This window comes from Phytophthora infestans, genomic scaffold, assembly GCF_000142945.1.
Source record: "Phytophthora infestans T30-4 supercont1.3 genomic scaffold, whole genome shotgun sequence".
In the NCBI taxonomy this organism is placed as follows: Eukaryota; Oomycota; class Peronosporomycetes; order Peronosporales; family Peronosporaceae; genus Phytophthora; species Phytophthora infestans.
The window spans coordinates 4,758,448-4,783,763 of record NW_003303756.1 but is presented as its reverse complement, the minus strand read 5'-3'; the positions used below and the strand labels follow the sequence as shown (position 1 = coordinate 4,783,763).

Below are 25,316 nucleotides of genomic sequence, written 5' to 3'. Positions count from 1 at the left end.
AAGAGGAAGACGGGGCTAAAGATTACCTACACGATGCAGCGAATTAGCTTAAGTTCGTAAAAATTAAAACACGAACGTAAAATGTACTGGAAACAGTACTAATAGTACTGTACTATTACATGTAATAGACACCTCCTTTTCTAAAAAACAATACACTGGTACTGGATAATGGAAATTCCTCCCGACTGGCTCAACCAACTTTCACCCATTCTGAAATAAAGCTTCGAATTTCAGTACGGTACGTATCTCGGCTGCATAATATTTGCTGTATCTCCACTTTAAGTACGATTCCAGAGCGGCTCTCAAATTACTTGAATTTTGTAAGCGAGGACCTCTCCAAACGGCATATTTAGACGGAAGTTGACATTAAGGGCTGTTGTTATACTCGGTACAGTCACCTTGCGATCGTATTGCTGTGTGTGGAAGCAATGAATGTGTGTCTAGACGTAAGCAGAGGTCAAGGCAGAAACGCTTTCGTACTCTACAGGCGAAACAGTGAAGAGATCATGCTGCCGCTGCGGCTGCCTTCGCCGCCTTGACCTCTTTATCTCTCTGGGCCCATTTATAAAATGCGTTGTACTGAACCGATAGATCGTGGTTCTTCGTGTTCACCACGGCACCTTCTCCTGCCTTCAGCATCGCCTTGACATCGTTCGGAGTTTTGTTCTGCTTAAACCAGAGCTCAAACTTTGCCATTGTGTAGCGCTCGCCAATTGTGTGTTCTCCAACCTTGTAGGTTTTGATTTTCTCCACGAATGCCTTGAGTTTGGCAATGAAGTTTTTAACGCTCGAGACTGTCTTTAGCTTCTCTGCGATCGGTTTGAAAATCGGAATGAGTTTATCTGCAACCGGCTTCAGCTTTCCTGTGAACGCGTCAGTAATCGGCTTGAGTCTCACCGCGATGGCCATCGACTTGTCCACCAGATTTGCTGTCGTTGGAACGAGAGATTTAAGCTTGCCTGTAGTTGGTTTCAGCTTTTCCGAGAGTTTGGTTGCTCCAGACGGGAGGGCTCGCTCCTCTTCATCTTCCGAGTCGGCGGCAATCTCGACTCGATGCAATCGCTTGGCATTCACTACGCTTACGTCGGTCTGCAGCACACGAGCTTCGACGGGGTTTCTGGGAGTGTTCTCTATAGCGAGTGCCACCTGGTTCGATTCCGTCCCAGCCAAGACAGCATTCTTAGAAGCAAAAAGAGTGATCAAAGTCGCCGCCACGAGGTAAGGTATACGCATGACGGAGTATGTGGAGCGGCCTCAAATGCTATTGACTGGCCTGATCGGGAAATGAATGTACATAACACACGCAAGAAAAAGAGTTATGGTCACGTCAGCACGAGCACTTCTGGAAGATGAGGAATGATTCTCTACAGTACTGGGATTGTCTAAGGAGGGCCATTTCAAATCTGCAGCCAATTTCAAAAAAAGACCAGCGTGAACAAAACAAAGTCTGACCAGATCTGGCTTCATTCTGACTGCTTACAAAGTCCAACTACAAAGCTGCGCGTTTCCGGCCCAGATTGGTATTTCCGTCCCACGCCAACTCCGTTTCCGTCTCAAACCAGCGTTGGCGTCCCACTTCGAGATGGTGTCCAATCGAGCCAAGCCTTCACTTCCTGACCGAGGTTATCAAGTGGTATACCTAGACTTGTCCAACCTCGTTCTGGCGGTTCTGCTCAATGAAGCCAAAGAACGTGACTACAGATCTGTCTTCGCTGAAGTCGGGGCTGAAAACGACGACAGCTTTAGGGCCCAATCCCGTGTAAATCCTCGTGAGTCGTCAGCGGCGATCAACGAACTGAGCCGAGCCCTTCGCGCCAGCACAGCTTGTATAAACCCACGGTGGATTCCTCGCGAGTTTTCGTACATGCGATCACTTCCAGGCGGAGTGGAGCAGGAACCACACATGGACTACCCACCGCCGGTTGTTAATACCACAGCAAACAAGCGATACCAGCGTATTCCTGCCAGCATGCTGCTAGCACTTCAACCTGGCACCAGTTTGCGTGTGTTCGACGGTTGCTTTACTATTCGTGATGATTCGAAAGCTCGCAAAGTGGAGATTCCTGTTGGATACGCTCTGATATTTCGTGGAGACCTGATTCATTCTGGAATGGCCTACTCGATTGAAAACTTTCGAGTTCACTGCTACCTAGCATACGACAAAATGTCTTGGGAGCCTGACATTGTGTCGAGTGTTTTACCTAAGACTTACAGTTGTGCTTTCTGTAACCTAGAGCTGACTGAAAGCAGTAAAATGAGGACACATCGGTTTTACTGTACCAAAAATCCGAACGGGCAGGCAAATAGGAACAAGAGAAAGAGAGAAGATCAAGCAAGTGGCTTACGCGTCTGTAGTGTGTGCGGTAAAGGATATACCAATCCGAGCTCCTATCGCACTCACATTTCGCGACCTCACGCAGATATAGAAGTGTAGGACAGTCTCTTTTTAAGGCAATACAACGGTTGGACACCTGCATCACTTATTTTGCACTTAATGACTGCCCTGAACTGAGTAACTATCAAGTTGAAGTTGTAAAAAGTATACATTTTCTTATTTTGCGTTGATATCATTTTGCTACCAGATTAATATTATCAACTCATTCACTCCATCCAGCGTACCCCCAAGAACGAGGCGGAAGGTATGGCTGCTCATACGACGCATTGTCAGGATCTTGCATTGGTACTACGTTCTGCAATGGTGGCAGCATAACTATATGGTTGAGAACACCATTGCTGCGTAAAGCGCCAGGAGGAGAAGCCGGATGATTTAGATCTATCCGCTCGCTGAAAGTAGCTTCGCGTCTCGTACTGTGCGTGCCCATGTTGGCCCGATGCGTGGATCGGGCGCTTGAATTTCTAGTTCTTGTTGTCGTCACAATGGAAGCAGACTCCAATATGCGTCGGACTTTACTGACAGGGATAAATCGATTGATCCACCAGTGTTTTACAAAGTGTTGAGGCAGAAGCCGAAGACGACCGTTCGATTCTATGATGGCTATGAGATCATGCAAGCATGGCCTCCCATGAATCGACTTGAACGTTCCCGAACATGAAGACCGATTCAGTCGGTTGTAGACAATCTTGCACGCATCTCTCCACAAGGCTTCTGTCAAGATCAGAGCATGAACTGAGACAACCCTCACCACAGCAGCATACCTGCTCGGCTGGAGAAGAAATGGCGTGATGACAGCGTTGCGTGTCGAGAGTAGTCGTAGATCTGATATAGCTCCTTTCCACCATGGCAAGAGACTGTTGAACACTGTGTACAGGTCTCCACGACTGTTGCCGAGCCACGACATACATTTGGCATGTGTACCTTCGACGATCGACGTATCCCGAACCCCAAAGTGTTGATATTTATCTGTCCACGCCTTGACAATTCTCGCCTTGTATTTCCACCACGTTGTGTCCAGATACGAAGCCAGGTACAAACTGTGGTCCTTCATCTTTGCTCGGAGCGTTTCAAACTCAGACTCGGTGTCGGCATCGACTGCCTTGAAAAAAGCAGTCATGAAAGAGTTTGTTTCCAACGTATTTTGTTTCGAGGAGATTCCTGTGAACGGATCTATAACCGACACCTGTCCGAGGTGCTTCCGGGCCATAGCTTCTACATTTTTGTTCATGTGCCATCGCCAAACCATTGCTGGAATTCCTTTGAATACATGGTCGTTTGCATTCATGCAAGCCTGCTCTCTGTCAGTGAGAACTACACCGGGCTCTTCCACGTCTTTTTCGATCATGAAGAGACGCAGCATGTTCAACGCCCACGTGTAGTCTTCTTCTTTTTCGCTGGGCAGCCAGCACTGACCTACCGGTAAGGCAGTGTTTAATCCAGTCACAGCTATGATGTTGAGCAACGGAATCTTGTACTTATTGGTTTTGTACGTGCAGTCCATGACCAAGACGTCATGGTGCCGCCTGAACCAATCTCCAACACCGTGGTGAGCCCAGAAGAGATACCGCACCTCCAGCGTTTCTTCGTTTAACGAGTAGCGAAAGGAAAATCCCTCCTCAGTAAGATCCGAGAAAAGGGCCTCCATGACTGTATGCGTGGACATCACACGACGTCTCACAGCATTTTGAGTGTTTGTGATATTCTTGGGAGTGACAAATGAGTTGGGGTCCGCTCGCATCAGTGTAGCACGAATGCTGGCAACAGACACACCAGCCGCAGTCTGGGCTTCCACAAGCGACTGCACAGTTTGGCCCCCGGTGAAAGAAGTACTCGCAGCTGCACGTTGTCGATGACACGCGTGGACACGGGCATCTTCAGACAGAGGATGATTGTGAAGTCGGCTTCCATTTCTGGTGTGGACAATCTGCCACGGCCCTTGTGGGTCCGACGCCAAAGCAGCTTTGATGACAAGCTTCATGTTGCACCCCATTCTTTTCGACCCTCGCATAGGCCTAACACGATCTGCAACCAGCAAGTGCTGTGTCTCTTTCGGCTTATCCGACCGATCGCAGTCGAGGCCTCTTTTCCAGACGAAGGTCTTAGCATCGTCCGTGTAGAATGCACGCCGTTTTGTCATGTTGAACCCGTGCTGCCTACTCCAGCGATGCACAGCGGCCAGAGCTTCAGACTCCGACTGAAACATCTCTTCAGGTGGCGGTGGAATGACGAAGCAGGTCATTTCCACTTCAGCGTCCGTGATGCTGTTTGAGTTACGAATGGCCGTGTCGGTCATTTAGAAGAAGCGTTGGTCTAGTTTAGTGGCTGTAGTTGTGATGCTGAGCTCGGTTATAAAAGTGAATGAGGCTAGCCAAACGTTAACTTTCGAACCACCTATACCATTCGCATGTCAGAGATATGCATTGATGGACGGTATAAAATGCAATAGCTGTCGTTGGTTTTCCACACGTATCAATCACACGGACATTTGGAATCAGGTGCTCGTCTACCGATTTGGTTGAAGTCGAAACGCCCAACCACTGACTTTGTTTTGTTCACGCTGGTCTTTTTTTGAAATGGCTATAGATTTGAAAGGGACCTCCTTAGACAGTCCCTACAGTACTGTGCCGTACTTCGATGTCATATGTTTGCAAGAGTACCGTACTCACTAGGCTATACCATGGTAAAAAGAGCTGGCGCTGCCAGTCAAATGACAAAAAAACAAAGCTTACTCTATTGCTTCAAGCAAAAAAGGCAACTATGAAAGGAGAAGGCACGCATGGCTCATGGTACGACACTCGGTGTATGTATAATATCGGTATTGAATAGCTAAAGACTTCTTGTTTTTAAAATTAACACCGAAAGTCTTGCGCCTACATCCCGGTCCACATCCCATTGTCGATCCTGGTGTGCGCAGAAACGGCGTTCATCTGGTGTTCTGTCAAAACTTCTGACTCCGTAAAAGCTCCGTTGCCGTTGGAATTCCATGTACAATATAAAAATAACAATGAGCTACAGATTAACCTTCTTGCCAATGTTCAGGTGCTCTTCATAGTCCTTGAACTTTGCAAGCACCAGTTCATCATAATATATTATATTGTCCATCGAGACTATCGCGCAGGCATACATGTACCGATAACTTGGCAACTGGCAGAATTTCAGTACTTTTTAAAGGCACATGTATTAATAAACGAGTTATAATTTTAAAACTTGAGGTAACTCATTAACAAAAGCAGAAAACGGATACAGTTATTTAGTGTTCCATTGGAAGTGCCCCAAAGTTGACACAAATGCAAGAAATACGACGCGCGTAAATCCAACGCAAATCTAGCGTATTTTGTTGAGACGTATTTCACGTTTGCGTCGGCGCAAATGTGGCCCACACAGCTGCTACTATAAGGCAGAAACATTCAACTCCTTTTCGTCTCAACCTGCCCATGGGAAACAATCGAGTGGCCGCGGCAAATGCTTTACAATGCCTCTAGTCGAGGCTGTACTAGTACCCTTTTCTCCCAAGATCTTCGCAGCGCATCTGCAACAATAAGCCACAAAATGTCGGGCTTTATCGTTGTAAAGTCGTTTTTTCTAGTACTACGTCGATGTGGACCACATTCCAGTTTTGTGTTGTTTGAAAAATTAGGCATGAAATCAGTACAGTACTGCACCCCGTCTTCGCGGGGATGGACCATTTAGGATATGCAAATAAATTAGATTTTAGCAAACAAATTATATTTCATTTGGATTCAGGATCATCATATCCGGAAGTTTATCATATTGATAGGTCCAAGGGCGCGAAAATGGGGTGCAGTACTGTATCAATATCTTTGGGGAAAACGTCAGAACGTGTATCATCCTGAAACGTTTTGTCAGTATGTGTGAAACGTGTGTCAATAGGTGTATGGGCTGCCATCGGTATTGACAGTATGTGACAGTCTCAAAACAAACGCCAACAGGTGTATGAAAGTGAGGTTTGTGTGTCAAAATGTGTAGTGCACTATAGATCACTGGCCGAGAAGTGGCTACAGTGGGTTTGGTCCAAACCCACAAATCGCGACGTTCAGCGACCTACCTCCCACAGCCCCAAGGCAAACTCGCACACTTTGCGCTTCCATAAACGAATATTGCGACTGAGGGACAACAATGGATGTCGACGTGGATGATATCAGTGAGGGTAGCGACTCAAGCGGTTCAGCGTGCTTGACGGTTGGCATGGTATTTGAGTCAGCAACGGACGCTCTCCATGCTGTACAAGACTATGCTCTTAGCCTCGGAAAGGCAGTCAAGGTCAGGCAACGAAGTGGAGTCCACAGACTCATTGGGTGTAGCTCTGATGGATGCGAGTTTTCCGTGCGTGTGTATCGGAAACGTCGATCTGACAAGACGTATGGACCGTGGTACATTTCTTCAATTGCTAATGACCATGTCAACTGTCTGTCAATCGCTAATCCAACCCGAAGGCAGATAACAGAGCTTCCAACTTTTATAAGTGCTGTGAGTGCTGACGGCAGCGTCACAGCAGGCGCACTCATTGATCAGATCCAGTCTAGAGATGGAATTTCGCTTGGAAATAAGCGACGAACACTTTACCGTGCCAAAGAAGCCGTTGATGACATCAGTAAGGAGGATCTAGTGCAGTCGTACAGCAAAATTCCAAGTTACCTCTCGAACTTTTCGGAGTTAAACCCTGGGAGCATCGCTCTAGCGGAAAAGGACTCATTGGGACATTTCAAACGAGCGATTGTGATTGTAAAGGTGTTTGCGGATGCTGCTCGAGCGCGTCAAGGAGTTGTTGGGGCTGATTGTAGCCATTCCAAATGCCCATCGTACAGTGGAGTGCAAATGCATCTCGCTGGCAGAGATGGAAACTTAAGGAACGTGACTATTGCCTTTGGCTTGGTGGAGGCGGAAGACTTTGACAACTACAAGTGGTTTTTTTCGACCTTGGATAAACACGGGTACAGCTTTCGAGGAGTTCCGATGTTTTGTGATCGCAGCGGCTCTCTAATATCCGTGGCGACTGAAATGCGTCTGAATCTAAAGTATTGTACACTTCACATTATTCGCAATCTCCTAGGGCGCTTTCGCAAGTTTACACACGGACACAAGAATCTCGTTTGGTCGCTACAAAGCTCGGATACAAAAGAACTGTACACCAGTCGGCTGGAGTGGATTGGATTGTCGAGAGCGTATTAGGTACTCAGCTTGTGAAGGGTATGAGAAAGCTACCTCCGTATCGATTTATTCAAGCAATGTGCGGTTCTTTTGTTGACGAATGCTTCAAGCGATCCGAAAATGCTAGATTGTGGGCAGATAAAGGTTTCGTTTTGACACCTGGGGCCGAAAAGCTACACAGAAAACAGAGTGCAGACATTGGCCAATCCTCGGTCCAACATGCTTCGAATGATGTTTGCTACGTGCACTCAGTATGCAGCTCAGTACGAATCCGACGCCGAGTGAATTTGCGGAACGGGACTTGTACGTGTAGCTACGTCGATCAAATGGGCATGCCGTGTAGGCACCTAATCGCGGCGCTTGAAAGTGTTGGCAACCGTTTGGACGTGTACACACACTTTCAGCCGTGTTATAAAGTGTCGGTGTATGCCAATGCATTTCACGCTAAAGCTGTCTCTATACCGCTAGAATCCGACATCACCCAGAGTTCCGAATGGCTACCTGCAGTTTTCACAAAGAAACCGGGACGCCCCAAGACGAAGCGCATAAGAAGTGTTGGAGAGGACGGGAATAGAACTTCACAGAGTTGCTCAAGTTGCCATCGGAAAGGCCACAACAAGCGTTCATGCACGCAACCGGATAGCACATAACACATTCAAAAAGAGTGTCCCTCAGTCGCTATAGAGCAACAAAGAAGTCAATTTCGTGTGTTTTTTTGTTTTTTTTGAACATGTAGAAGATCACTCAACTCCGGGTATAGGTCCGTAATGAAAGGAAGTGCTTTGACTTCACGTCGGCTCTCCGCCCCAGTCTTCCTTACACGCGAAATACACGGGCCTCTGTAGCATGGCCCCCTCCAGAAGGAGGCAAACTCGCCAAGGGGCGCCGTTTTCATCACTCCACAGCGGTAAGCCCGCTTAAATTCTCGGACTGGGGCCCGCCTCTTCATGTACCGGTGTTTCCTGCTCTTCGCCTTGAAATACCCGACTTTAGATGAATGCGCAACGCGTGAGATGCGCTCTTACTCTGCGTACAGCGGCGCAGTTCTCTTCGACAGCGCCGCAGCTCGCGCCATCTCGGCGTCTCTCACTTGCTGGAATGTGATTGTCTCGTAAATGGGCCGAGGCTTCTGTGCTGAACAATGGGTTTCGCCCTATTTATCCCCAAAACTTGTGACAGTATGTGTGCTCGGTTCAAACCTGCCGGTGACCATCACTCTGACTGGTTCTGTAACCGCTTATGACACACGTTTGCCCAATTGGTACACGTTCTGACATTTTCCCATAACTCTGCTGGCAACGTATACATGTATTTACTTCGAAGAAAAGGTAGTCTTGTTAAGCAACTACCGGCATTGATCTATTAGAGAACTGTAGTTTCTGGAGGTTATGGAGCTAATCGAGGGTTACGAAGCGTCGCTCCAAAGTAGACTCCATGGAGCTAGAGCGACCTCTCATAAGTCAGGTATTGGAGCATCTCAAACTATCCACTCGAAAATCTATTACAGCTCGATTTATCAGCCAGTGTAGCTCGATCGATTTGTACTTTTTATAGACCTCGATTTAATAAAACGACCTCTATTTATTATAAATCGAGCATCAAGCTAAGTAAAAGCATCAATACTTACACGAACAAGAACGCAAAAGAGATTATTGGCATCATACAAATGTAGCAGTATCACTCAGCAACGAGGCTGCTTCAAATCGCTTCCAACCACTTGGCCAAGTCGTTGCGGTTGCGCTGGTAGCAAGCGCCCTTCACTCGAATACGCTCCAGTGCGGCGTCCAACAATCGCGTGTACGATGAGTGCTTCCTCGTCTCCAAGAAGGTCTCAACGTCCTGTGCATGACCTTCACTCTGGAAACGCGAGACCACGGACATGACGATGCGGCCCACGATCAAGGGGCGATACTGCTCATTAAGCTCCGTCCAGTGCTCCTGCACATATTTCCACGCAAACTCTGCGCCTGAAGCATCCGCTGCGACACTACTGAAAACGTACTGGATGTCCTGTGAGCGGACGTTCTTGAGCCCCCACGCAATCACCTCACGCTTGCGCTCCAGCGACTTGAACAGACCCAGCGCAGTGAGACAGTCCAGTTTCTCCTCGATAAAGTTACTGGCCTCGTACCGTTCACGCAGCAGCTTCAAGTGAGACGCATCACCTCGTCTCGCCTGGGCGTTAAAGACAACACCACGCAGATCAGCCGACAGCGCAGAGCTGTCCTCAAAGTACGCTTGGAACAGACGCTGGGTCTCGGCGATTACTTGTGGGTCGTCCCCTAGCGCGAGCATACTGATGACATCACGTCGGAACGGAGCCACCGTCGAGCTTTCGCCTTCTGCCGCCTCCCACGTCAGTCTCTTCATGATCGACGCGAAGAGCTGACGGATGTAGGCCTGTAGCTTCGGGTAGAACGAGTCAGCGCTGTAAAGGGTGCTGTAGAAGCGCAGGTTGGATGAGATCTCCTTCCAGCACAGATGCTCCGGTTCTTCGGCGTATGCGAAGCTGAAGTCCAAAGCGCGCGTTACTGGTAGCTCACCGCTACGAGCAAATGCGAAGATGCTGTTCAGCAAGCTCATGCGGTCCACAGCTCCCAGCATTTTTTCACGAACAGGCTGCTGCAGACGCTTCCAGCCTTCTGGGGAGTAGTTGACGAGGAAGAACCCAGCCTGGTTCGCATTCAACTTAATCCACGATGAGGTGTCAGCACGTGCACGCAATTTATCCGCCAAAGCAGCAGTAGCTTCCTTCGACGCATTGCGCTCCCAGATCCCCACGCGTTGGATCTCCTTCGGCTTGTCCGAAGCCACGAAAGTCAGCGGCACATCCCACGCGACCTTTTCCTCCGCCTTTTCCTTAAGAGTTTGGTCCGCCAAGAAGCGTTCCTGGACCAAAGTGCCGTCCTCGGACAACGTCACCATCGGGTATCCGGTCTGACTGGTCCAGCCACTGGCCAGCGATTTAATGTGCTGACCTGAAGCCTGTTCCAGTGACTCCCACAGATCCTGCGTCTGTGCGTTCCGGTAGCTGAACTTGACCAGGTATTCGTGAATACCGCGGTAAAAGACGTCGCGACCAAGATATTCCGACAGCATGCGGATGACACTGGCACCCTTGGCGTACGAGATGACGTCAAAGATCTGGTCTACCTCGTCTGGGTGGTTCACCCTGACCTCGATCGGATGGGACGTGAGCATGCAGTCCTTGCCCATCGCGACACTCATCGTGATGTCCTGAACAAACACTTCCCACACATTCCACTCGGGGAAGATACTGTGCACCGCCTCAAACTCCATGAAGCGAGCAAAGCCCTCGTTGAGCCACAGACCTGTCCACCACTCCATCGTCACCAAGTTGCCGAACCATTGGTGGGCGATCTCATGACACACAGTCCTCGCTGTAGCCATCTTCTGTCCGAAGCTGCTCAGTTGCTCGTCAATCAAAAGTCTCGTCTCACGATACGTAACGACCCCCCAGTTCTCCATAGCTCCAGCTGCGAAGTCGGGGATAGCCAACATATCCATCTTCTTCAAAGGGTACGGGATGCCGAATCTTTCGGTGTAAAAGGACAGCGCTCGAGCCCCCACCTCAAGAGCAAATTTGCCACGATCACTGCGCCCCACTGGTGTATACACTGACACGAGCACGCCCTCTTTGGTGACAGTGGACACCGAGTCGAACTCGCCTACGATCATCCCCACTAAGTACGTGGACATGATAGGCGTCTCGGCAAACCTCCAGACCTTCTCGAGTGTTGAGCTTTGGGGTCGTGACTGAGTTCGGATGTGCGCGTTATTGGCTCGAGGTCGCACGAGCGTCTGGACTACGTGGGCATTGGAAATGGCCGTCAACTCGACGTCGCAAGAGAGCGAGATCTCGAACTTCGCCTTAATGGCAGGCTCATCCCAGCACACGAAGGCGCGGCGTGCGTCACAGGCCTCAAACTGCGTCACGGCCATGAGGCGCGTCTCACCCGCCAGCTCGTGGTCGTACGCGCTTCGGTAGAAGCCGTGAAGCTTGTTGTTGAGTTCTCCGTGACACGTGAGCGTCAATTCCGCCTCGCAACCTGCCGGAAGCTCATCATCAAGTACAAGTTCGACCGTTTGATCGGCTGCCAAGCAGCGGATCTCGCTGCATTTGATGGGGGTTGAACGACCGGCGATGGTCACAGAGACGTCGAACACGTGTAGCTCTAGAGCGTGGCAAGTAATGGTACGCGTCGTCTGCGAGACAGAGAAAAGAACGCGCTCGCTCACCTCGAAACGACAGTGATCGAGGTCCACGACGTAGTCGAGGAAGTACTTGGAGGGAGCCACACAAGTCGGCAGACGTGCGAACGGCTTGGTCATGATTGAGAAGGGGGTCTGGAAAATGAGACGGAAGATCGCGATTGGCTATTTGGGTAATTTACACGGACTAGCTTATTATCCTAAAATTCGAACCGGATCCCTAAGGTAAAATCCTTCACTACGGTAGCTTGAAAAAAGTAAGGGTTATTAGTTTTCGAGTTATTTGAGATTGGCAAGTTCGATCCTGTCCCGGAACACGGTGAAAATTTCCGCTGGTCCGTTTACGATAGGAGTGGGGTAAGATGGTGGCCAGTTGCGGGCAACACTTCAACCTAGCCATTATCCTCCATGTGGGAGTCAATCAAGTGTAGGAAGCCACAAAACCGAGGCGTGGCAGCGGTTGGCTCGAACGAAATTGCATTTCGCGCCGTCCTGGATACGATAAATAGTGCTCAATGATGCGCACTAGCGACATTAGCACAACGAGTGGCCGTGAGTTAGAAAAGTAGAGCGTTTCACCGCTGGATACAGGCGACCTTTCGCAGCTCTACATTCTGATCTCGCTCCAAAAATAGATTCTCCACATAATGCACGCTCTATGCAATTACACTTGTCTTAAGACACGGCGGAAGAGGGTATGGGTACTAAAAAATAGTTGCTGACCAGTTTTTATAGACCGCGTACGATTCGGCGAGACAAACTTCATCTGACCACTTTGCTATTCGCAGTAGGATGACGACGCCCGTCACTACATCGCAGCGCCCGGCGCACGCCTTTTGCCTCACTAAGCGTCGGTCCTACACGTCGCCGCATTTGGTGCGAACGCGCTCCAAGAACAACACGTTGTGCGGCGTTCCAGGCGAGCGCGACGCTCCGGTCGCCACCGCGCCGAAGACGGCGCCAACTGCAACGACCGCTTCACGCCTGACGCGCAAGACTCAGAGCTTCAGCGAAGGCTTGGAGCCGACCACAGGCGAACGTCTGACTGAAATCGCCGTCTTTCTTGGAGGCTCGTGCAACCCCACAACCTGGAGGCATGACGTCGCCATGCCCATGCTGGACGCTGCAAGCGTGCACTATTTCAACCCACAGGTGGACGAGTGGTTCGAAGAACTCATCCAGATCGAGGCTAAAGCCAAAGAGACAGCGCAGATTGTGCTCATGGTCGTGGACGGCCTCACCAGGTCCATCGTCTGCATCAACGAAGCTGTCGAATACATTTGCAGAGGCAGGAAAGTCATGCTCGTAGTCGACGACATTGAAGAGGGCACGGAGGTTGCGGGAAAAGTGCTCTCCCAGACGGAGCTGGCTGATCTCAATGGTGCACGCCAGTGTCTACGTGATCTAGCACACAGGAGAGGCGTTGGCTTGTTTCGTGACGTTGCAGCAGCGATAGAGGGATGCATCGCTTACCTCACTCAGACCAGTACCTCAAAGTCTCGACCGGAGATGCCGCGTCTTCGTAAACGCTCATCGATCGTACTGAACAGATGGTCCGGCAAGCATCGGCCTCATCGCGTAACGTCGCGTTCGCACTCTTCACGACTGCTAAAGTCCAACAGCAGCGGCAGCAACCAGAGCATTACAGACGACAGTGAACAGAGCAGCGATTCACCCGGGGTATCGTCTCCGTCACAGTCGATCGTGAACCAATTAGGCTGCCAGTTGTGTAGCGACTACACGGGCGGCTCCGTTTACCTAGGAGGCAACTTGACAGCGACGTCTTGGAGACAAAAAGTGGCGATTCCGTTTCTTCGTAAGGCTGGTATTCCAGTGTACGTCCCATTCGCGGACTATTTGCAGTTTGGGCTGTCGACCACAGCGGAGAAACACGTGCAGGCACTATCCGAGCACTTCCGAGAGATTGAAACGCAAAAGGCAACCGCAGAGCTCATCTTGTTTGTAATTCCGCGGAACTTGCGCTCGATCGCCGCCATGACCGAGGCAGTGGAACTTGTGTCGAGTCATCAAGCCTTGTTGCTCGTCATTGAGCCTGTGGAGGAAGGTTGCATGGTGGAAGAAGGAGCGGCCATCGCTGGTCGTGAATTTAAAGACCTCGCTCGAGCACGGGCGTATCTGCGGGAGATGGCGGAACGGAATGACGTTGCAGTCTTCGAGTCTGTCCCTCATGCGGTCGAGAACATTGTTGAGAGGTTAGAGTAGATCGATGCAAAAAAATATTATACCGAATTACCTTAGTTATGCATTACACCCAATCTGCAGTGCAGAGACCAGAAATTGCGTGTCCCGGCTATCGGTATCTTCGAACAAACAGTCTATTTAAATTTGAGCAAGTTCACGAAAAAGATCATCAAAGGGATCGACGCCATGAATAAATGAGGATACGGCGGCAATTAAATTTGCTAGCTGGTAAATCAGGGTAGAACGTGTGAATTGCGGACGCAATACTACCGTTCTTGTCTAGATACTCTAGTACCCTCAGCTTGTGAGAAGCAGTGTACGCCGTAATGGTGTTCGTTGGTGCTTGGCGGCCCTTGCCACCAGGTAGGCGAGGCCTCCCCTTTGGGCGTTTACGTTGCGTTGGACTCATCTGCGGCTTTGAGAAGTGAGACCAGTACTAGATAATGTACGCAAATTACTGGTTGTCAAGCCGTGTAATTGATAACTAAGGATGCACGGCTTCCTTTCCCACTCAGCGTTTGGCGGCTTCTGATTGGCCACATTGAAGTGTAATTGATAACAAAGAGTAATTCATAACTAAGGTTATTCGGTACTGGGAATACCTCAGAATGAGTAATGGACAGCCCACACAGGATTAATTGCGTGAGCGTAACGTAAATGGGTCAACGTTCGGACAACATCCAAAATATCGTACTTAGTATGTGATTAGACTGGAAAAAGCAAAAAGACGTTATTGTTTCGGTTTGTCAATCTGCGCCAGTGGCTCCGTCAGCGGCGACGTTGGTGGCGGTGAGAGCGCAGGCGGCGATGGCAGCAGCGATGTAAGTCTTTATTATTGAGTTGGTTAGTATAAGAAGTGGAGAAGCAGATGATGGTTTTTTGAGCGGGCTAATGCTAACGTTATTCTTTCGGTTTGTCAATCTGCGCCAGTGGCTCCGTCAGCGGCGACGTTGGTGGCGGTGAGAGCGCAGGCGGCGATGGCTGCAGCGATGTAAGTCTTTATTATTGAGTTGGTTAGTAGAAGAAGTGGAGAAGCGGATGATGTTTTTTTGAGCGGGCTAATGCTAACGCTATTCTTTCGGTTTGTCAATCTGCGCCAGTGGCTCCGTATGCGGCGACGTTGGTGGCGGTGAGAGCGCAGGCGGCGATGGCTGCAGCGATGTAAGTCTTTGGTTTTTTAGCATCTTTTCGTCCATCCACTGAGCTAATTGGAGCAGATGCATGTGCAGCCGCCGTTGGATATACGTACCAGCAACATCTAGCTCAAGATTTTACGTAAACATGAAGGAAAATGACCCTTACCGTTAAAGTAACAAATTGTTGTTTGATTTGACAAACTGTACGTAACGATAAAGGAAATTGACCATACAGTTGGAATCAACATCAACGGCAATCTGCAATTTACAGTCATGGCAAAACGACGATATGCCAATGCAGCTGAAGATGAGTTATCTTGTACAGGAAAACCTGATGCAATTCAGGCCACTGCAGCGCAAGAAACAAAGCGTCAACGAAAAGCTCAGTACCGCAACGGGACCTCCGATGAAGCTTGAACCTGACGTGAAGAGACGCAAAACCAGCTAAGCGTTGGCAGTTTTGGTTGATACCAAATACATTGCCCAGCCTTTAATTCTACTTTGCTATTGACAATTATGCTAACAACCGTATCAAAAAAAATTAGCCATCTTAATGTTAGCTTTCCGAACCTTTTTTGTCGAAGAATGTCTGGGATCACCTCCCAGTCGCAGGGGGTCCCCCCGCAGAGACAGCAAATGTCGACATATTTTTAAAAATATGTATTCCCAGTGTAAGTCGCAGACGATCTAGTGAAAAGAATGGAAAATGACTTGTATTGATTGCACCGAATTGCATGATGTACCCATTGACCGGGTAGGGGCCAACATTAGAAAATGCATTTTCATTCGCTAATCTACCGAGTCCATGCGTAGCTATGAGCGAGCAGAAGACAACAGTACCGCATAATCAAGTGGCCCGCAAAGATCGCAAGGGTCTGGGTCCGTGGCGAGGCACCGTACGCAGCGCGACGCAAATATTTCTGTGTATCCTCCGCTCGTGCTGATCTCTTGAATGCTAAACGTAGAAACCCGCTGGCTTCATTTTACACCCGGAACTCTTTATGAAGGAATGTATCGGCTTGGACGTGTCCATCCGCGTCATGAACGGCGCCAAGTGGAAGGGCGTTCTGCAAGAAGTTCGTGACGAGTCGTCACGAACTTCACTGACGACAGAACACATGTATTTACTGTAGGATAAGTATATTCCTGACGGAGACCCCACCCCTACTGTAAGCTAAGAAAATCCACAGCCAATCGCTGGACAGCATGAACTTTTATTTGCTCAAACCACCCAATAACCGCTATTTAGGGGTAGGGGTAGTTCATTCCAGCTTATTTCCGGAATTGTCCGGCTTTCTCGAAATTTCGAGATAAGACGCCTTAGTAAAATCAAGTTACATCATGTATTATCGCGTAAAAGGCGTCTGTGCCAGAGAAAAAAATTCATGCGGTTGAAGAGTAAATATAGACTAAAACTTCACGATGAGGCGCCATGCAACCGACCAGCTTGCATTACGCGCGGGATTCACACTGCGGGATGCAATGAGGAGAGCTTCACGAGGTCTGGACACTCCTGCTGGCACAATAGAGCAAGAGATTGCGGCGGAGAAGATGTTTGAGGAGTTCCTCACTTCAATTGGATTATCGAAAGTCGATTTAGATGGCATACATAAAGATCATAGAGAATTAGCTAGTCTCCCGACCCAGAACATGTACTCATTGCCAACAGCTTTTTCGATTTACATACATACAGACGAAGAAAAGCAACAAGGCGAGAGCGGATGGACTACTAGCAAAATCGACAGCGCTAGGGTATTTTTCACAAGCTGTGAACATGCTTCGCGAGCGCTACTTGGTGACCCTAAGAGAATTGCCAAGATTCGGGACAAAATGGCTAGTTACATAGAAGAGAGGAATTTTTCGCGCAAATGTGCAAACCAATGACGCTCCTGGGTGTAACGTGGATGATCTAAGTGTACTCGTTGGGTATCTAATTGCGAAAGCTGACGTGGCTACCGGTTTGAAGTCTGTACATGATGCGGCTCTGTTGACTATGATGTGGCATACATTTGGAAGAGCTGTCGATACCTGCTTTGCACGTAAACAACAGCTCTCGATTTCAGCTTCTGGAGAGCTTTTCCTACACATTGCCCGGATCAAAACCTCTAAGGTTCAAGGCGTCTCAATATATAAGTCCCCGGAGAGATGGCAGCAGTGTATGCTTCACGCATTCGGGTTGCTGTTTATCTGCTACGACGATCCCTCCGAATATTTGTTTCCGTTGGCACCTAATTTCGCAGAGTCCGACCTTCCTGGTAATAAACCGTATTCACAAGAGGAAGCTGTTTTGTACTGGGGTCAACTATTAGAAGACGATAACAGCACGTCGGAGCCGCCCCAAAAGCGAGAGAGGAAGAGACCAAATATCGCAAGTTATATTACCGAGGTCATTAGAGATTCGTTGAAGTCGATGCCTCCTGATCTCAGCCTAACGGTGACGCCGAATATAACCAGCCACTCCATTCGCCGTGGAGCCGCTGCGTACGCCAATGCGTCGCCAAAGCTGTCGATTCAGTGGATTTCTACTCGCGGGGCTTGGCTGTTGGAGTCACTAACCAAGGCGTTTGCCTACATTGGAACGACAACAAAGGAGGATCAGAGCGTAGCCAAAGTGTTAGCAGGGTACCAAGCTCCAGACCTACCTGTGGTAACGCCGACAATTCGTGACCTACAGCAGCGTTTGACGGTACTGGAGTTTGGTCAGCTTGTGACCCTTCGAGACGAGCTGTACCGCCACGTACTTGGTTTCCAGGACGCTCGATTTAATGTCGCATTGGGCGTCGTTGATTGCACGTTTGCATCGCTGCTAATGCACATGGATGAGGTTCGCATCCACATCGAAAACACCACCAGCACCTCGGTCTCGTCGCGCTACATGTACGAGCTGCATCGCAGTATCGCCTCTTCCAACGCTCGTCTTGGCTCCTGCAGCACGATACGAACATGCTGTGAGTGGGGGGCGTACCTGAGAGCTCACTGGAAGACGGCAAACCACGTGCAGCTTAGCAATGCCGTCGCTGGTAACGACACGCTGCTATCATCCACTCTTAACAACATGTTAGCCCAGCTTGTGAACATTAGCGAGCGACTTGGTCGCTTTGAAGACTCGCAAGCCCAGATGCAGAGCCAGGCCTTAGGGAGTACTCAGACGAAACAGCAGTCACCACAGCTACCTACTGCTGTTGAGGTTGTCGTCCCAGCTTCAGCGTCAGCCTCCACCCTTGCTGGATGCCTGCTCAACTGGTACACTAACCACATATGGCAAACGGTTAAAGGTATGAAGGAACAAAACCAGCGTGCCGAAGCAAAGGCAGCAGTGAACATAATGATGGTACTGTACCAGAAGCCGTACCAAGTCCCAGAGGAGCCTCCACGTGCCGACGTCGCAGCTTACAGTGCCTGGAAGCACGTAGTCTGGGAGCTGGCACTAAAGCTGGATACAGCCGCGAACCAGCGTCTCCACGCCTTCGACCAAAAGAAACCAGCTCGCAAAGCTTCGTCCCTTCGCAAGCGCTGGCGCCTGCTGCGTACGTCGCATCCTGACGCGTATCGCTCGCTTGGAGCACAGTATCTTGTCTTGAAATGCAGTGGGTCCCTCGTAGATGCCTGCACACCTCCATCGCATCTGTGGGCAGCTGTTGACTTGGATTGACAAGCCGTTGGGCAGCACAGTTCAGCAAACATGAGCACGAGCAAACAGCACTCACCAGCATCAACACCATTATAAGGCAGTACACCACAGTAGATAGTTCAGCAATCAGTACAGCCTACATTACAAAGCATCACACACCACACACAATGCACACAGCATGTTACAGCACACAGTACACAACATAGCAGCACACGCACATGCACAGCCCAACACAACACTGCAGCATACGCACAACACACAGCACAGCACGCCCAATCCAGCAATACACGAGCAAATGCACATCACAGCATGTACATACATATACCGCATCACACGCGTCGCTCCATAGCACACAGCACAGCACCAGCTATTGCAAACACACCACAGAGTACAGCACAAACACAATCCACGCAGCACAGCTTACAACTATCTGCCCCCGGCTGGATTCGAACCAGCGGCCTGGAGACGTAGTCTCCCGCTCTACCGCTGAGCTACGGGGGCGTTGGGGTCGGAGAAGGCACGCACCGTGGTCTGGAGTTGGAGCTGTGGCTGGAGGCTTGAGGGGTACGCTTGAAAATCGCTGAATGAACAGCGAAGAAGACTGTCGCAAGGTAGCCACCTATTTTCAATTCATTGAATTGTTATTTAAGCCTATCCACTGTCATCCGAAAAAAATAATCCGACCGTGATTGGCCGGATTCCACCCGGCATGACTCAGTCATTCCGTATGGCGACCATCCGGACTGGTGTCCGGAATCGGCCAATTACTGTTTCAGCACACAGCAAATCATTTGACTTGACTTCTGTATACTTTTGACCTTCTGAGAGTAAAGGACAGCAGTAGACATGGATTTGACGATTAGTAGACACATGCAACCAGGCAACAGTAGACACGCAAAATACTACTACATGTACATGTACAGTACATGTAGTAGTAGTGCAAAGGTCGGAATGCAGATCGTGATGGAGAACAGCTATACGTACAAAACCACAGTATAAGTTGTAGCTTGGTTGTTGCATTTACAGCATACGGGGTCAGCATCGCGCGTAGACTGCGCTGATGACCAAGAATTGTACTTCAAAATGAACACAATTTTATTCAAACTTCAGATATCGAAGCCCATACAAAGATACCTGTACCTTAAGTACTGCATATCGCCGCTAGTAGCACCTTCAAAAGGCAGATTTGCACCACAAAACAGCTCAAACGCAGTCATGACGAACACTCCACAGCTGTAACTATCCGTCTGAGCGCCAAGATCAGATTCGTAACGTCGAACACGGTATCTTGACTGGACAGGCTCCGGCAAGAGAGGAATGATCGACTTCGCTACGTCTCGAACATCGTCTAAAAAGCTGGAGTACATAGGATCGTAGAAAGTAACTTCACGGCGGTCGAGGCTGACCATGATACTACACCAGTGTATCCCTTTGCAATTTATTGGGAGCAGAATGACCTCCGTCGTCAACCCCGACACCAACTCCTTGAATATTTGCGTGTGAAAAGAAACTACTCCATCGATCACAATGCAGAGACTTGACGGGTCGATATAAACAATGTCAGGTCGAGCTGAAAAAAGTTTATCCAGCAATATAGTGATAGTTGTGTCTCCGAGTGTATTGTTCCCTGCTAGTTCCAGCATCTCCATCTATAAAACAAATATAATTAGATGGTTTACTTCAACATAAAGTATTACAACGTGACGGTACCTGAGCGGCAAAAAGTGGCGCTGATAGCAACTTCTCCACAAGACTGGGCTCTCTGGTGACGTGAAATTCAGGAATAGTAGTAGTAGTACTAAAGTCAATACTTGGGATCCAATTGATCGTTTTTCTTTACAGCAGACACCGCTTTGGTCGCCTTGTGCCATAGTTTCATAGCCGCTAGGGTAGACGTCGTAAGGATTCCCACACTACCAATCTCCAAACACACATCCCTCTCCGACAGTCCTTTGGTCTTACGCTGCAAAGCTGTAACCCTTTGCTCGCACCGCCTAATAACCGTCCAAGGCAGTATAAAGGCCACTTCTTCGGGGCGTAAAATTCCTGCAGCAGACATCATGTTGAGAATGTAGGCAGAAAGTTTTGGAGTTCTGAAAAATCGAAAAACCTCGAACTTTTCGCACAGTGTCGCGGTTTGGTAGTAAGTGCTGTCGAAAAAGACGAGTTCAGCAGAGCCAAGCTAGGGCTTTTAGCAGCGCCCACCTCAATGGTATCCGCACCTTCTGTTGCAACTTCTTGATCTGTGAGCATGTTGGGGCCATGAGCATCTTCGTCCACCTCCACCATTTCATTAACGGCGCCATCAAATTCTTGATTCGACTCCAGCGGGCGATCTGGATCGCACGTAGAAGTACTGCTCTGTCCAGGAATATTGCAAAGCCCAAGAGAATCGACTGTAGACGGCAACAGTCGGGAAGGCTGGGTGGTGCCTGCGGCAGCGTTAGACGTGCTGTCTGTCTCATTAGACACAGTTTCACGCGCCAAATTAAGAATTCCAGGGGTCGCGTAGCGCGCGATAAAGCGCCCAACTTACGTCTTTTGGGTGGACAAATTCGGGAAATCGGTAATAAACTCGTCGATATTCCGGCAATAAAATAGCTTTTTACCAAACGTGCCTCTGCCATCTGCTCGTAAATTGTCGAAATAGTCGAGGACGCGATCTTCATAAGGCTTCAGCTTTCGCTTTGGCCCACTTCCTTTTTTTCGCTTGCGCTCTGAGCCGACCACCTCATCCGATAGATCCCAGTATTGTCTTTTCATATCTCTTAGTGACGTCGGCTTGACGCATAACTCGCGGACGGCATCCTCCAAAGACCACTCGGGGTGCGCCTTCCATACCCTTGTTATAGCGATCTTCTCCTTTTCAGTGCGCTGGACGCACACGCGTTTTGCCATCCGCGATTTTTCCTTCCAAACGAGAACTGACTTCCTTTTGCAACCACTCGTTTCTGTATCAGATTTTATCAGATTTGTGGGTACATGAAGACTCCTATTAACTCGCGTCGAGTTAATGTGAAACAGGACGCGGCTCCTATTAACTCGCGTCGAGTTATGTGAAACAGAACGCGGCTCAAGTTAGTCGCGAAACCAAATATGCAATACACGTAACGAAAAAAGCATGTCGCTGTAAAATTAATTTCATTTTTTAAAGGAAACGTCCAGCATCTGGGTATTCTTTCAGCGGAGTAAATACTGAATATCTAAAGCTGGAGAAGCGACTGGGGGCCTTCCTACACGTCTGCGAATCGGGAGCTTTTCTTCGAATTCTGCATTCTGACGAGTCGGGGTGCACTTCGTGTGGGTTGTGCGGCCGGAGCCAACAGCGCCGCTATGTCGATTCTCGATACTGTCGAGAGTGTGGAGGAATCAATATTCCTTGCTGTTGTCTGAAAACGACTTTCATTTGTTACCGCTGCACCTTGCGGTTGAAAGTCATTGGTAGCGAGATCGGAAAGCCCAAATGGCTCCGATCCCTGAATCCCACAGTGACCAACAAAACTGGTGTAATCGTCGCCGATGCATCTACTTCCACCCAATCTGTAGTTTTGGTAAGTACTATAGCTACTTTCTTCCAATTGGGCACTTTCAGGTTGAAATTCATGAAGAAATGCCTCCACCGACGAATTTATGGCGTCCCAGCTTGGTGATGAAGCGACGCTTGGTCCTATAGGCGCTGTACAACAACCGCTCTCGACATACAACAGCCTTTGATCTTCGCTGCTTAATACTGATAACCGCGCTGGTTTCGCCTTTGTTTTGCGAGCGAGCCGTACTCTACGATCCTTATACTGCATGTGCAGCCCACCAACACCCGGTACACTGAGCCCCAATGCCATGCGACCACATATCACATGAGCGCAAGATAGGAACTTCTTATAGAAGGCACACGTGCACTCAAATGTGCGAGTACGAACTAGCCAACCTCCAGGCGGCATTCCAGCATGATGCGCCCGTCGGACTGACCATTTCACATCTAACTTGTAAAACGTTGATGCCACCTTTTTTTCGACATCCGTCAGACATTCTTCAGAGCTAATCAGCTCTCTTCCCGTAGCTTCATGCACAGTAGAATCACCAATGCCAGAAATGTTGCTAATATCGCTGTTATCGCGGTCTTGATCACCAATATATCGAACACGAACGACGGATTCCTCATGTGTACGGAATACCGCTACCCGCTGGGTTGTGACTAGAACTTTTGCTAGCTTTTTGGCATCTTGCGGAGGAGCCTGCAGGGACGATCGCCGATAAGATGGTACACAAATTGAGTAGTCTTCCGCAATAGTGAGAAGCTTCAAAATCAGGCGTCTAGTGTCAACAGCCTTTCGCTGTGTATATCTCTTAATGCTCGCATTGAATACTTCACACGGGTTGTTCGTTGTTGCAAATCCGCCGGGTGAATGGTAAATTTGCCAACGCCAGAATCGACTTCTTAGCCATTGAGTATAAAAATAGCCAACAAAATCTTGCAATCGAGAGTCACGCCTCCATTCATTCATCACTTTACTCCATACCGATCTCAACTCTTCCTCACTAAGTGTATAGTGCATATCCATAATCCCACGATAAACAACTCCACGGATCCCATCTGGCAAGTGCCGAATCCGTTTTCTTACATTGTACAATACATGAAAAAAACACATCAAGTACTTGGAGTTGCTGAAACCAGCGATTTTCACCAAGCCATTAAGCTGAGCAGCTTCTGCATCACCCATCACAGCGTCAATTCTTAATGCAGTCTTCATATGTGTTTGAAATACCCTCGCGAAAGCTCCGACAGCCTCGTAATACTCACTTTCAGGTCGCTGGCTAACTATGAATAATCCAGCAAGATGATAAACACGCCGTTTGTCGGTGAAACCGCAGGTAATAACTGGATAGCCTAGGTCACTGAGCTTAAATGTGGCGTCCAAGTGAAAAATAAGAAATGGCTCCTTGCTCTGTAGCGCCACGATGCTTCGTAATAGTTTTAAGGTAGTTATTCCCAAAATCAGTGGCTGCTCGTCCTCTCCATTTCCTACAAATGGGTATCCATCCTCGTCCTCAATATTGCCAAATATAAAGCGGTTTCAGGATCAATGTCGACCGTATATGCCTTAGACCGGACGAGTTCCTGGACGCGTTGAATTGATTTTTCGATCCTTGAAGCCAGCGAATATATCGAACGCTACGCTGAACCTGGGCGTACGACGGGTAGCCAAGAACTGGTTTTGGGAGATCAGGTGCTCGCAGTAGGCTGCTCCAAATTAGACGAGGTGGAACTGCGTTTTCATCCATCCGATGTATGAACGCCTTCATTTCCGGTGTCACTTTTGGGCGCGGCGGGACCGCACAAGCAACATCACCGCGTAGATGAGCAGCTTCGTTGGTAAGTACAATCCAGTGAGAGCTTACAGCACACTGACGTACTTTCCAGCGAACAGGGCATTTCGTAGAGACTCCAGTAGGTTGACACGTTACGCTCTTGCAGTGCAGATGTCTCTCTATCATTTTGTGGTCTCCAGGACAAATTGAGCACACAAATGGCCTCACACCACGTGTAACGGGGTACGTAGCACTAAGTGTACCCTGGTTACATGAAGTGTGACACTTCACACTTCAGGAGTATGACATGTCATACTCCGGGATATTTGGTACAAGGTACCAAGGTCATTCAAAACCAACCATTGGTTTTATGACATTGCATTTCTATAGGTAACTGATAGTTTGTATTAACCTCAAACTTAACCTACCTATAAATATACTCAGTTTACAATCTACCTTATTTAGGTCACTTCGCTCTCTTTAATTAAAGAGGGGACCAGTGAACTGCCGTTCACTGAGAGTTTGTATACTCTCGGAAGATAACTTCCTCTAGTGCAAGGTGCTGTGTGACCCCGTCACACTTGGTAGCACTTGTAGTCAATCCACGCCATCGCGGGTAGACTACCTGAACCTCCGAAGTTCGTTGCCATGGATAGGAACGACTTCTCCCATATGAACGACTCTCAGTTCGAGTCGGTTCGGAAGATGGCAGGCATCTTCGGGATGGAGGCCCTGCAGAGCCTGGTGGTATCAACACCGGCTGAGCAGCTCGAGCGCGTCAATGCATTCGACGCGTACGAGCAGGGCCTCATCGCGCATGTGCGGGAGAACCTGCAGGCTCCGGCGGCGGGAGCAAACCCGCCTCACCCGAAGCCAATACGGCTGAAGGTAAAGCCGTATGAAGGGAAGGAAGGCGAGAACCTTCACTTCTGGGTCCGAGAAGTAGAGCTCGCGATGGACGCGGCTCTGATCTCGACCGAGCAACTGCGTGTTGCTTTTGCACTCTCCAACCTTAGCGGTCGTGCTAAGAGTTGGGTGTACACTCGGGAAGCGACATCCCCTGGATGTTTCACATCCTGGGCTCAGCTGTGCGAACAGCTCCGAGCCGCGTTCCTCCCGGCGAACTACGAGTACCGCCAGCGTTCGCGCTTCCTCGCGTGTAAACAAGGAAGACGCGAACTGCACGAGTATGTGCAAGAGATACGGGAGCTCCACGGCGTCCCTAGTGGGAAACCCACTCAAT

General features: G+C 49.1%; 4 protein-coding genes across 4 annotated transcripts; 1 reads left to right on the top strand and 3 right to left on the bottom strand.

The window, feature by feature from the left end:
- Nucleotides 1–504: 504 nt before the first annotated feature.
- PITG_02918 (secreted RxLR effector peptide protein, putative) lies at nt 505–1,233 on the bottom strand (the record flags this gene model as incomplete). Its single annotated transcript, XM_002907731.2, has 1 exon — nt 505–1,233. One exon carries the CDS (start codon nt 1,231–1,233, stop codon nt 505–507), a length of 729 nt encoding a protein of 242 aa, XP_002907777.1.
- An 8,029-nt stretch (nt 1,234–9,262) lies between these two features.
- PITG_02917 (puromycin-sensitive aminopeptidase, putative) lies at nt 9,263–11,917 on the bottom strand (the record flags this gene model as incomplete). Its single annotated transcript, XM_002907730.1, has 1 exon — nt 9,263–11,917. The coding sequence occupies one exon, from the start codon at nt 11,915–11,917 to the stop codon at nt 9,263–9,265; it is 2,655 nt and encodes an 884-aa protein (XP_002907776.1).
- Nucleotides 11,918–12,589: 672 nt separating this feature from the next.
- On the top strand, nt 12,590–14,020 carry PITG_02916 (uncharacterized protein; the record flags this gene model as incomplete). The annotated part of the gene is made up of 2 exons (XM_002907729.1): nt 12,590–12,709; nt 12,752–14,020. 2 exons carry the CDS (start codon nt 12,590–12,592, stop codon nt 14,018–14,020), a joined length of 1,389 nt encoding a protein of 462 aa, XP_002907775.1.
- Nucleotides 14,021–20,347: 6,327 nt separating this feature from the next.
- Nucleotides 20,348–22,704, bottom strand: PITG_02914 (uncharacterized protein; the record flags this gene model as incomplete). The annotated part of the gene is made up of 5 exons (XM_002907728.1): nt 20,348–20,415; nt 20,989–21,198; nt 21,376–21,698; nt 22,180–22,306; nt 22,575–22,704. The coding sequence occupies 5 exons, from the start codon at nt 22,702–22,704 to the stop codon at nt 20,348–20,350; spliced, it is 858 nt and encodes a 285-aa protein (XP_002907774.1).
- Between the last annotated feature and the right edge of the window lie 2,612 nt (nt 22,705–25,316).